This window comes from Rhinichthys klamathensis, unplaced genomic scaffold, assembly GCF_029890125.1.
Source record: "Rhinichthys klamathensis goyatoka isolate OS25496 unplaced genomic scaffold, OSU_Roscu_1.1 h1tg000574l_1, whole genome shotgun sequence".
Lineage (NCBI taxonomy): Eukaryota > Metazoa > Chordata > Actinopteri > Cypriniformes > Leuciscidae > Rhinichthys > Rhinichthys klamathensis.
In genome coordinates this window covers 445,001-458,574 of record NW_026607038.1, presented here as the reverse complement: position 1 = coordinate 458,574, position 13,574 = coordinate 445,001, and the positions used below count along the sequence as shown (strand labels likewise).

Genomic DNA, 13,574 nt, shown 5'->3' with positions numbered 1-13,574 from the left:
TTATTTCACAAAACTACATAGGCCTACTTTTAGGGCGTAGTATAAGTAGGTGATGTGGGACACAGTGTTTAGTGTTTTTCAAGGCATTACATTGAATCACCCTGTATAATGACAATTAAAATCTTTAAAACCGCTCAAAACTGATTGTCTCTCTCTCTCTCTCTCTGCGGGAAACAATGCTCTGAAATAAAGTTATGTTATTATATTTAATTTTTCTATTATTTTATGTTTTTTATTATTATTCTATGTATTCCAAGCTTTGGCAATGTTGTATTATTTACAGTCATGCCAATAAAGACATTTTTTTTATTGAATTGAATGAATTGAGAGAGCTTCCTGTAAAAGCGTGTATTGTGTGCGCGCCTCTGTAGTGAAGCGGAGCAGCGCCCCCTGCTGGCCACTGACGGGAACTGCACTCCTGCTGGCCACTGACGGGAACTACACTCCTGCTGGCCACTGACGGGAACTACACTCCTGCTGGCCACTGACGGGAACTACACTCCTGCTGGCCACTGACGGGAACTACACGCACTCCTGCTCAACCCCTGAGTTTACTGTTGAATCGACATGCATGTTAAGTTAACATATTTAAGAATCAGATCTGCTGTTTGTCAATCACTTGTGAACATGACACATTATTATGGAAGCCCGTAAATCATAATGATCACATATAAAGTTATCATTATGCCATAAAAGCTGGAATTATGATATAGCTGTTAAGGCTACACTATGTAACCTTTTATTTAAAATTTACATTTATAAAATGAACGAGTACATCATAAATCCATCTTACAAACCGTTTTTTTTTTGGCTTATCATGAATCACTACGGTACAACTAAATAAGTGTTTATATTTGGACTCTTTTAGACCGAGTGTGACACCAAGCGCTGCGGAGGAGCACAGTACCTGCGTGACGCGTCATTAACAGAGGGAAGTAGATCCGGCTACAATGGCCCTCCGCAAGACGCATGCAGTTTGTTTATTAACCGCTAGAGCGCCAAAAGCTATATAGTGCAGTTTTAATAGGTATGGCATACTAAAGTCATAATTATGAGTATTAAAAACTATGACATACTAAATCGAAATTGATAGTTATAATCATGAGATGAAACGTCAATTTTACCTTCCTATGTCATAATTTCGACTTTTTATATCATAACTATGACTACATAGGCTGGCATAATTACGTTTCTCCAAAGCATGATTTTTTTTTTTTCTTTTAGTGTCAGAAATGGGCTTCAATATTTTGTCTCTAAAATCACAAGAACGCTTAATTATTAGGTGCATTCAGATTCAGGTAACGCGAGAGTATAATTATGTAAAGACAATTAGTTATAGTGGTATTTTCTTGACCTATTTACTATAATAATAAATTAACCATTATTTCTTATAAGGTAAAGCACCCACGTGACTCTTTCTGCAGCTTACGTCATTACGACAAACGAGTGAGTCATTTGAATCATTGAGTCAACCGATTCGTTCAACACTTGATTCACTCCACTGTGTTTTCGCGCAGAGCTTCATTCTGCGGTGGATTCAAAATCGACATGACGATGATATATGATAATATATGCAAAATATGAAAGAATATTGTGACTTTTAGCTGCGTGTTCATGGAGAGGATGAAATTAGACTCATTAAATTTGTATTGATGGGTGTTCGGTTGAGTTATAGATCTCAAGGCATCTTCCAAATGTGGTTTAATTTCAAATATCAGCACATCCAGAATTATGAACAAAAGTGAATAGTCACAACATGTCATAAGAGGTTAAAGATCCAGTTAAACTGATTACATTTGTTGGCTAATTTTAACAATTACAAAAAAAAAGCATGAAGTTAATAATACAAAATAATAATCATAACAGCATGTATATGTGCGTGTGAATGTTTTTAGTGGCAGTTTGGTCTATTTCTCGACAATCATAACAACAAATGATAAAAAAAGCAAAAATGATACAAAACAAAATGATGCATATAATAACCACATCATTAAATAAATGTCATTAGTTTTTACATGCTAAAAATAGCACAACATCTCAATTCTGGCATTATAACAATGCATACGTTGTACTACAGTTAAGATAATAATTTAATGATAATTATTAATACTTCTGGTGCTCATAGACAGAAGACAACGAAAGCTTGTCTTACAGTCTTAAAATAGATGTGAATTGTTGAATTAATTCCATTAACGGGCGTTAAAGAAAAGCAGAGCTACGAGATGCATTTCATACAGTAAATTATACAGCATCTTGTGGATTTACATCAGCAAATACATTAAACAATACAGTTCATAGTAGAATAATAGATGCTTACTCTATACTTAAGGCAATACATCATAGGTTAAAAAGTGTTTATGGTGAAACTGAATCACATTAAACCGTCCGTATGTATGTGTGTGTGTGTGTGTGTGTGTGTGTGTGTGTAAAAAAGAACCCAAAACAGAACGAACTAGCGTTTCCCCTGAGGACGTCTGGTGTAAATCATATTGCTTCTAGATTTGGTAGTAATGATCAGTAATAATCCTCAGGAACAGATTCATAAAGCTCTAAAGCATCAGATTTACATTCAGTAGCAGATCAGATTGCTTTATACACCTGTGTGTGTGTGTGTGTGTGCACTGAACACACACTGTTCTGACGCGCTGACCCTGAGCCTGTCGATGTAGAAGTGCTCGCTGAAGCCTGGCCGTGCGGATCGACTCTGGCAGTGTCTCCCAGTGTTTGCATAGACGTTCAGATGTTGGTTTCGCACTGCATGACGGCGTCTTTACTCTCGCTGAGCTCCTGCGTAGCGCTAGCGTCTGCGTTAGCGTCTGCGTCGTGCTGCGCGGCCCGCTGGTACGTCTCCTCGCGCTTGCGCTCGCGATCCAGCAGACGGTAGTTGATGAAGTTCCCGATGAAGAGCCAGATGCTGGAGAACACCACCACCGCTCCACAGCACAGGTACATGTACTTGTAGTTCTTAGTGATGTCCACTAGCTTCCCTGCAGAGCAAACATGGCCGCGCAGTTATTATTTTCAGTATGTGTAATTTACCCCCGTCGTCAATCATTTTATCCCTTAAAACTCATCTCTGATCACCAAAATTACATATTTAAACGTTTTTTTCTATCATAAAAGTGCATCTGTCCATCATAAAAGTGCATCTATCCATCATAAAAGTGCATCTGTCCATCATAAAAGTGGATCTATCCATCATAAAAGTGCATCTATCCATCATAAAAGTGCATCTATCCATAATAAAAGTGCATCTATCCATCATAAAAGTGCATCTGTCCATCATAAAAGTGCATCTGTCCATCATAAAAGTGCATCTGTCCATCATAAAAGTGCATCTGTCCATCATAAAAGTGCATCTGTCCATCATAAAAGTGCATCTGTCCATCATAAAAGTGCATCTGTCCATCATAAAAGTGGATCTATCCATCATAAAAGTGCATCTATCCATCATAAAAGTGCATCTATCCATCATAAAAGTGCATCTATCCATCATAAAAGTGCATCTATCCATCATAAAAGTGCATCTGTCCATCATAAAAGTGCATCTGTCCATCATAAAAGTGCATCTATCCATCATAAAAGTGCATCTATCCATCATAAAAGTGCATCTGTCCATCATAAAAGTGCATCTATCCATCATAAAAGTGCATCTATCCATCGTAAAAGTGCATCTGTCCATCATAAAAGTGCATCTATCCATCATAAAAGTGCATCTGTCCATCATAAAAGTGCATCTGTCCATCATAAAAGTGCATCTATCCATCATAAAAGTGCATCTGTCCATCATAAAAGTGCATCTATCCATGATAAAAGTGCATCTGTCCATCATAAAAGTGCATCTATCCATGATAAAAGTGCATCTGTCCATCATAAAAGTGCATCTATCCATGATAAAAGTGCATCTGTCCATCATAAAAGTGCATCTATCCATCATAAAAGTGCATCTATCCATCATAAAAGTGCATCTGTCCATCATAAAAGTGCATCTATCCATGATAAAAGTGCATCTGTCCATCATAAAAGTGCATCTGTCCATCATAAAAGTGCATCTATCCATCATAAAAGTGCATCTGTCCATGGTAAAAGTGCATCTGTCCATCATAAAAGTGAATCTATCCATCATAAAAGTGCATCTGTCCATCATAAAAGTGCATCTATCCATCATAAAAGTGCATCTGTCCATCATAAAAGTCCATCTGTCCATCATAAAAGTGAATCTATCCATCATAAAAGTGCATCTGTCCATCATAAAAGTGCATCTATCCATCATAAAAGTGCATCTATCCATCATAAAAGTGCATCTATCCATCATAAAAGTGCATCTGTCCATCATAAAAGTGCATCTATCCATCATAAAAGTGCATCTATCCATCATAAAAGTGCATCTGTCCATCATAAAAGTGCATCTGTCCATCATAAAAGTGCATCTGTCCATCATAAAAGTGCATCTATCCATCATAAAAGTGCATCTGTCCATCATAAAAGTGCATCTGTCCATCATAAAAGTGCATCTATCCATCATAAAAGTGCATCTGTCCATCATAAAAGTGCATCTATCCATCATAAAAGTGCATCTATCCATCATAAAAGTGCATCTGTCCATCATAAAAGTGCATCTATCCATCATAAAAATGCATCTATCCATCATAAAAGTGCATCTATCCATCATAAAAGTGCATCTGTCCATCATAAAAGTGCATCTGTGCATCTGTCCATCATAAAAGTGCATCTATCCATCATAAAAGTGCATCTATCCATCATAAAAGTGCATCTATCCATCATAAAAGTGCATCTATCCATCATAAAAGTGCATCTATCCATCATAAAAGTGCATCTGTCCATCATAAAAGTGCATCTATCCATCATAAAAGTGCATCTGTCCATCATAAAAGTGCATCTATCCATCATAAAAGTGCATCTATCCATCATAAAAGTGCATCTGTGCATCATAAAAGTGCATCTATCCATGATAAAAGTGCATCTATCCATCATAAAAGTGCATCTGTCCATCATAAAAGTGCATCTATCCATCATAAAAGTGCATCTGTCCATCATAAAAGTGCATCTGTCCATCATAAAAGTGCATCTATCCATCATAAAAGTGCATCTGTCCATCATAAAAGTGCATCTGTCCATCATAAAAGTGCATCTATCCATCATAAAAGTGCATCTGTCCATCATAAAAGTGCATCTGTCCATCATAAAAGTGCATCTATCCATCATAAAAGTGCATCTGTGCATCTGTCCATCATAAAAGTGCATCTATCCATCATAAAAGTGCATCTGTCCATCATAAAAGTGCATCTGTCCATCATAAAAGTGCATCTGTGCATCTGTCCATCATAAAAGTGCATCTGTCCATCATAAAAGTGCATCTATCCATCATAAAAGTGCATCTGTCCATCATAAAAGTGCATCTGTCCATCATAAAAGTGCATCTATCCATCATAAAAGTGCATCTGTCCATCATAAAAGTGCATCTATCCATCATAAAAGTGCATCTATCCATCATAAAAGTGCATCTATCCATCATAAAAGTGCATCTGTCCATCATAAAAGTGCATCTATCCATCATAAAAGTGCATCTGTCCATCATAAAAGTGCGTCTGTCCATCATAAAAGTGCATCTGTCCATCATAAAAGTGCATCTATCCATGATAAAAGTGCATCTGTCCATCATAAAAGTGCATCTATCCATCATAAAAGTGCATCTATCCATCATAAAAGTGCATCTGTCCATCATAAAAGTGCATCTATCCATGATAAAAGTGCATCTGTCCATCATAAAAGTGCATCTGTCCATGGTAAAAGTGCATCTGTCCATCATAAAAGTGCATCTGTCCATCATAAAAGTGCATCTGTCCATCATAAAAGTGCATCTGTCCATCATAAAAGTGAATCTATCCATCATAAAAGTGCATCTGTCCATCATAAAAGTGCATCTATCCATCATAAAAGTGCATCTATCCATCATAAAAGTGCATCTGTCCATCATAAAAGTGCATCTGTCCATCATAAAAGTGCATCTGTCCATCATAAAAGTGCATCTATCCATCATAAAAGTGCATCTGTCCATCATAAAAGTGCATCTGTCCATCATAAAAGTGAATCTATCCATCATAAAAGTGCATCTGTCCATCATAAAAGTGCATCTATCCATCATAAAAGTGCATCTATCCATCATAAAAGTGCATCTGTCCATGATAAAAGTGCATCTGTCCATCATAAAAGTGCATCTATCCATCATAAAAGTGCATCTGTCCATCATAAAAGTGCATCTGTCCATCATAAAAGTGAATCTATCCATCATAAAAGTGCATCTGTCCATCATAAAAGTGCATCTATCCATCATAAAAGTGCATCTATCCATCATAAAAGTGCATCTATCCATCATAAAAGTGCATCTATCCATCATAAAAGTGCATCTGTGCATCATAAAAGTGCATCTGTCCATCATAAAAGTGCATCTATCCATCATAAAAGTGCATCTATCCATCATAAAAGTGCATCTATCCATCATAAAAGTGCATCTGTCCATCATAAAAGTGCATCTGTCCATCATAAAAGTGCATCTATCCATCATAAAAGTGCATCTATCCATCATAAAAGTGCATCTATCCATCATAAAAGTGCATCTATCCATCATAAAAGTGCATCTATCCATCATAAAAGTGCATCTGTCCATCATAAAAGTGCATCTATCCATCATAAAAGTGCATCTATCCATCATAAAAGTGCATCTATCCATCATAAAAGTGCATCTATCCATCATAAAAGTGCATCTATCCATCATAAAAGTGCATCTGTCCATCATAAAAGGGCATCTATCCATCATAAAAGTGCATCTATCCATCATAAAAGTGCATCTGTCCATCATAAAAGTGCATCTATCCATCATAAAAGTGCATCTATCCATCATAAAAGTGCATCTGTCCATCATAAAAGTGCATCTGTCCATGATAAAAGTGCATCTATCCATCATAAAAGTGCATCTATCCATCATAAAAGTGCATCTGTCCATGATAAAAGTGCATCTATCCATCATAAAAGTGCATCTATACATGATAAAAGTGCATCTACCCATCATAAAAGTGCATCTATCCATCATAAAAGTGCATCTGTCCATCATAAAAGTGCATCTGTCCATCATAAAAGTGCATCTGTCCATCATAAAAGTGCATCTATCCATCATAAAAGTGCATCTATTCATCATAAAAGTGCATCTGTCCATCATAAAAGTGCATCTATCCATCATAAAAGTGCATCTATCCATCATAAAAGTGCATCTGTCCATCATAAAAGTGCATCTATCCATCATAAAAGTGCATCTATCCATCATAAAAATGCATCTATCCATCATAAAAGTGCATCTATCCATGATAAAAGTGCATCTGTCCATCAAAAAAATGCATCTGTCCATCATAAAAGTGCATCTATCCATCATAAAAGTGCATCTATCCATCATAAAAGTGCATCTGTCCATCATAAAAGTGCATCTGTCCATCATAAAAGTGCATCTGTCCATCATAAAAGTGCATCTATCCATCATAAAAGTGCATCTATTCATCATAAAAGTGCATCTGTCCATCATAAAAGTGCATCTATCCATCATAAAAGTGCATCTATCCATCATAAAAGTGCATCTGTCCATCATAAAAGTGCATCTATCCATCATAAAAGTGCATCTATCCATCATAAAAATGCATCTATCCATCATAAAAGTGCATCTGTGCATCATAAAAGTGCATCTATCCATTATAAAAGTGCATCTATCCATCATAAAAGTGCATCTATCCATTATAAAAGTGCATCTATCCATTATAAAAATGCATCTATCCATCATAAAAGTGCATCTGTGCATCATAAAAGTGCATCTATCCATTATAAAAGTGCATCTATCCATCATAAAAGTGCATCTGTCCATCATAAAAGTGCATCTATCCATCATAAAAGTGCATCTATCCATCATAAAAGTGCATCTATCCATCATAAAAGTGCATCTGTCCATCATAAAAGTGCATCTATCCATTATAAAAATGCATCTATCCATCATAAAAGTGCATCTGTGCATCATAAAAGTGCATCTATCCATTATAAAAGTGCATCTATCCATCATAAAAATGCATCTATCCATTATAAAAGTGCATCTATCCATCATAAAAGTGCATCTGTCCATCATAAAAGTGCATCTATCCATCATAAAAGTGCATCTATCCATTATAAAAGTGCATCTATCCATCATAAAAATGCATCTATCCATTATAAAAGTGCATCTATCCATCATAAAAGTGCATCTGTCCATCATAAAAGTGCATCTATCCATCATAAAAGTGCATCTATCCACTTTTATGATGGACGGATGCACTTTTATGATTCATAGATGAACTTTTATGATTAGAGGCAATTTTATGGACTTCAAAACAGAAACACTCATTCACTGCCATTATAAAGCTTGGAAGAGCCAGGACATTTTTTAATAATAACTCTGATTGTGTTCGTCTGAGAGAAGAGTGTCGTGTACACCTAGGGTGGCTTGAGGGAGAGTAAATCATGGGCTAATGTTCATTTTTGGGTGAATTCTCCCTTTAAATATGTAATTCTGTTGATCAAAGATAAGAGTTTGAGTCTCTGAGCTGAGTGAGTGACTGGAGGCGGGGCTCATTTGCATATTCATAGAACCGCGTATGCTAAATGAGGCAAGGGTGTCGAGTTACATTCAAGCTATTGTAAGGCATGAAGACATTTTGTCAAGGAAAACGCATTTAAATTTTGGAGTTTGCGGGATAACATGATGGTTTCAGCTGGACTGTACGTTGTGTGACTCTGGTGCGCCCTCACCTGCCAGCGGCGGCCCGATGAGCACCGGACAGCACTCCACGATGGTGGTCAGACCCACGGCGCTGGAGAACCTCTGCGGCCCCACCAGGTCCATCAGCGTCTCGAACAGAACCGCGCTCACCATCCCGAAGGCGAAGCCGAAGAACACGGCGTACACCACCATCCCGGTGTAGCTCTGGACCAGCGGGCACAGCAGGTGACACACCCCGTTATACAGCACCGCGAAGCTGAAGAAGTACTGGATCCGGGGCCGCACCCAGCGGGAGTTGGCCAGCAGACCCATCGACGGCCGCGCGAACATGTCCACGAAGGCCAGGATGGACAGCAGGAACGCCGCTTGGTACTCGTCCACGCCGTTGTCTTGAAGTTTAATTCATTTAGAAAGCACATTTAAAAACAGCCACAAACTGACATCTAAGTACAAATCCTAGATATACACACTTAAAGGGGCCGCTTGATTATCGTGATCATGTGTTCATGTGTTCATGTGTTAATGTGTTCATGTGATCATGTGATCATGTGTTCATGTGATCATGTGTTCATGTGTTCATGTGTTCATGTGATCATGTGTTCATGTGATCATGTGTTCATGTGATCATGTGTTCATGTGTTCATGTGATCATGTGTTCATGTGTTCATGTGTTCATGTGTTCATGTGATCATGTGTTCATGTGATCATGTGTTCATGTGTTCATGTGTTCATGTGTTCATGTGTTCATGTGATCATGTGTTCATGTGATCATGTGTTCATTTGATCATGTGTTCATGTGATCATGTGATCATGTGTTCATGTGATCATGTGTTCATGTGTTCATAGTTCATGTGATCATGTGTTCATGTGATCATGTGTTCATGTGTTCATGTGATCATGTGTTCATGTGATCATGTGATCATGTGATCATGTGTTCATGTGTTCATGTGTTCATGTGATCATGCTTTGGGCTGGGCCTCAGTGTGTTTCCACCACAGGTACATGGTTATTTTGAAAAAGAGAGACATTTTCCTTCGTTTGTGCCCTTCGTTTACACGCAAACGGAGAATTCGCCTCTGAAAACGATTCTTTCTAAAAACTCCGGCGAGAGAGGAGATTTTGGAAAACTTTGTTTGCATGTAAACTGAGAATACGGCGTTTTAGCCAGCCGACGTCACAGTACGCGACAGACCCTGCACCTGCGTCCAAAGTGCGACCTTGCGAATCGATTCGTTCGATTGGCTAGCGTGGGCTTGAGCTTGTTACACTGCCACCTACAGGTTTAACAGGCTCGTGGCGGCATACACACACGGGTTCGTGTCTGAAACTGACAGGTGTGCACGACGTTATTTCTGAAAACGGAGAGAGTGAAATGTCCGTTTATGAAAATAACCGGCCGTGTAAACGCAGCACTAATGAAGATCCGGTGAATATCTCCCGCTCAGGAAGTCCTGCTCGCGAGGCACTACTGTTCAAGGTTCAGGAGCTGTCGGGGGCGGGGCTTGTGCGCTGAACATGCTGATTGCTCGAGTTCATGCCGCATTTTGATTGGCTGACTCCCCGCAGCACTTGATCTGTCGCGGTGCGTGCGGGAACGGCTCTGTGCTGTTCACATCAACAATGGAGTTTACAAAGTACGGCCGATGGACCGACGACGAGGTTCAGGCTTTATTACGCTCAAACTCAGAGGATGAAATCCAGCGGGAACTGGGAAGCCGCGCGCAGTCCTGCGTCACCGGATCAATCCGCCTAATCTTCACGATACTTTAGACAGCGACAGGTCTGGGGAGAAACGCTCCTGGGAGAAAGTGTTCGGGTAATATCGGAGTTAATTGCACTAATCATAATTACAGTCACGCTCACTATCTGCAATATCTTTGCATGAAAGTGTCAAGTGTCTGTGTCGTAGGGTTACATTAATGGTGTCTTAATTATTGTGGTTGTGTTGTCATGTGTGGATGCACCGGCACCGTAAGCTTTGCTAATTAACTTCATTGTATAATACATACAGAGGAATTGAATTAAATTGAATTAAAGCACACCCACCTTTAGCGTAGGACGAGAGGAAGACGATGGGCGCGAAGAAGCCCAGGAACATGATGACGTTCCCCGACAGGTATATGAGGAAGCCCCGGTGTTTGAAGAGCGAGAGGTCCAGGTACTTGTTGACGGTCTCCCAGGCCGTGAGCTTCTCCCGGGACGCCGGCTTCTGCGGGACGGGCTGGCTCGGGGCCGCCGGCCCCACCAGGGGCCTCATGAGCGCTCCGGCCACGCAGCAGTTCAGCATCAGCCCGCCCAGGATCAGGAAGCTGCCGCGCCAGCCGTACTCGTTGATCAGGTACTGGTTCAGCGGCGCCAGCGTGCTGAGGAACACCGGGCTGCCCGCCATCGCCAGGCCGTTCGCGATCGGACGCTTCTTGTAGAAGTAGCGGCCGATCATCGTCAGCGCCGGCTGCAGGTTAAACGCCAGACCGAAGCCTGAGAGAGAGAGTGTGTGAGAGAGTGTGTGTGAGTGAGTGTGTGAGAGAGAGTGTGTGTGTGTGAGAGAGAGAGAGAGAGAGAGAGAGAGAGAGAGAGAGAGAGAGACTTTGACTTTTAAAACCCTTTTAATTTACCCCATTTTCCAGAACATTACAGAGCTAATATACAAAACATAAAAAATAAAAATAAAAAAAATGGTAATTTTACCAATTAAAAAACAAATTTCCAAACTCACTAATTATCACTAAAGCATCTTTCACGCCCCACCTCATTGTAAAAAAAGGTACATTATCAATTTGTTTGTAATATGCAAATTCAATAGCAACCCTAAATTCTACCAATGATTTAAAAAGTACCAACAAATCAACATCTTGAGCAGCATTTTTACATTGATGTGTTTTCAGGATTGCTAACTTGGCTTGTATGGCGTTATTATCCTGTCTAATGTCGAGAGCGCATTATTGTAGCGCGAAAGTACATTAATATTATGCGCGAGCGTGAATCTCTCTGCTCGCGCGCGGAATATGATGTGCGCGAGCGTGAATCTCTCTGCTCGCGCGCGGAATATGATGTGCCCAGCGCAAATCTCTCTGCTCGCGCGCGGGAACTGGGCACGCGCTCTCAGATACACTTCTCTTGTAAGAGTTCTCTCTCTGGGCTGAGTGAGCTCGCTGCCTCGCTCAGAGAATATGCCTGCACTTAAAACGTGTTCAGTGCAATCGCGAATTGCTCCTCTTCCCCAGCTAACAATTTTAGGTTATAAGAACGTTTTCATAACGTTCCCATTAAGTTATAAAAACGTTATTTCTGAATGTTCTAGGGAATTTCAAAAAGTCCAGTTTTTTAGACGTTGTATTAACGTTATTTCTTGGTTATAAGACCGTTCAATTCTCCCGTTATGTAAACAGTATTAATGTTATTTCCTGGTTATAATAACGTTAGAACGTTCAATTCTCCCTTTATATAAACGTTGTATTAACGTTCTTGCTTGGTTATAAGAAGTTATTCAAACGTTCAATTCTCCCATTATATAAACGTTCTCTTAATGTTTTTCTAAGATAATGAAAAACGTTTCATTCATAACAAGGTAGCCTATAATAGGCCTATATGAAGAACCTAAAACAAGAACTTTCAGATTTTAAAATTAAGATAAAAATTTTAAAAAAGACCCATGAATCATGTCTATAATATGTGTAATGTAGTCCACTGAAGTCGAGTTGAATTGAACCCAAGTAGGCCTATAGTTTATTCCAATAAACCGATTTGGGTTGAAGTGACCATATGAAATTAACATGAACATAAACTTGGAAATTGTTGTATAAATGAGCTATATAAATTAAATTAACTTTAACTTGTGGATGTCATTGGTTGTTTTTGGTCATAATCCTTGTCCTTGTGTTCCCATTGTCTCTTGTCTAGCTTTGTTCCCTGTACCATTGTTGGTGATTCTATGTTTAGTCCAAGTGTATGTTCATGTTAATTTCATATGGTCACTTCAACCCAAATCGGTTTACTGGAATAAACTATAGGCCTACTTCGGTTCAATTCAACTCGACTTCAGTGGACTACATTACACATATTGTAGACATGATTCATGGGTCTTTTTTTTTTTAATTTTAGGTTCTTCATATAGGCTAGGCCTATTATATAGGCTACCTTGTTATATAAAAAACATTAAGAAAGGTTTTAATAATTATTAAAACATTTCTTAATGTTTTTTTTTTTTATTGAATGAAACGTTTTTCATTATCTTAGAAAAACATTAAGAGAAGGTTTATATAATGGGAGAATTGAACGTTTGAATAACGTTCTTATAACCAAACAAGAACGTTAATACAACGTTTATATAAAGGGAGAATTGAACGTTCTTATAACCAAGAAATAACGTTAATACAACGTCTAAAAAACTGGACTTTTTGAAATTCCCTAGAACATTCAGAAATAACGTTTTTATAACTTAATGGGAACGTTATGAAAACGTTCTTATAACCTAAAATTGTTAGCTGGGGAAGAGGAGCAATTCGCGATTGCACTGAACACGTTTTAAGTGCAGGCATATTCTCTGAGCGAGGCAGCGAGCTCACTCAGCCCAGAGAGAGAACTCTTACAAGAGAAGTGTATCTGAGAGCGCGTGCCCAGTTCCCGCGCGCGAGCAGAGAGATTTGCGCTGGGCACATCATATTCCGCGCGCGAGCAGAGAGATTCACGCTCGCGCATAATATTAATGTACTTTCGCGCTACAATAATGCGCTCTCGACATCTGACAGGATAATAACGCCAT

At 39.0% G+C, this 13,574-nt stretch overlaps 1 protein-coding gene across 1 annotated transcript in view; it reads right to left on the bottom strand.

Moving 5' to 3' along the window:
- Positions 1 to 2,657: 2,657 nt before the first annotated feature.
- Positions 2,658 to 13,574, bottom strand: part of zgc:165507 (uncharacterized protein LOC561188 homolog) — an 18,826-nt gene continuing 7,909 nt past the window's right edge. Inside the window, exons 4-6 of the mRNA XM_056239918.1 lie at positions 10,859 to 11,290; positions 8,842 to 9,201; positions 2,658 to 2,987 (exon numbers count right to left, since the gene is read on the bottom strand). Coding sequence (XP_056095893.1) covers positions 2,737 to 2,987; positions 8,842 to 9,201; positions 10,859 to 11,290 — 1,043 coding nt within the window. The 3' untranslated portion in view covers positions 2,658 to 2,736. The remainder of the gene's footprint in view (positions 2,988 to 8,841; positions 9,202 to 10,858; positions 11,291 to 13,574) is intronic.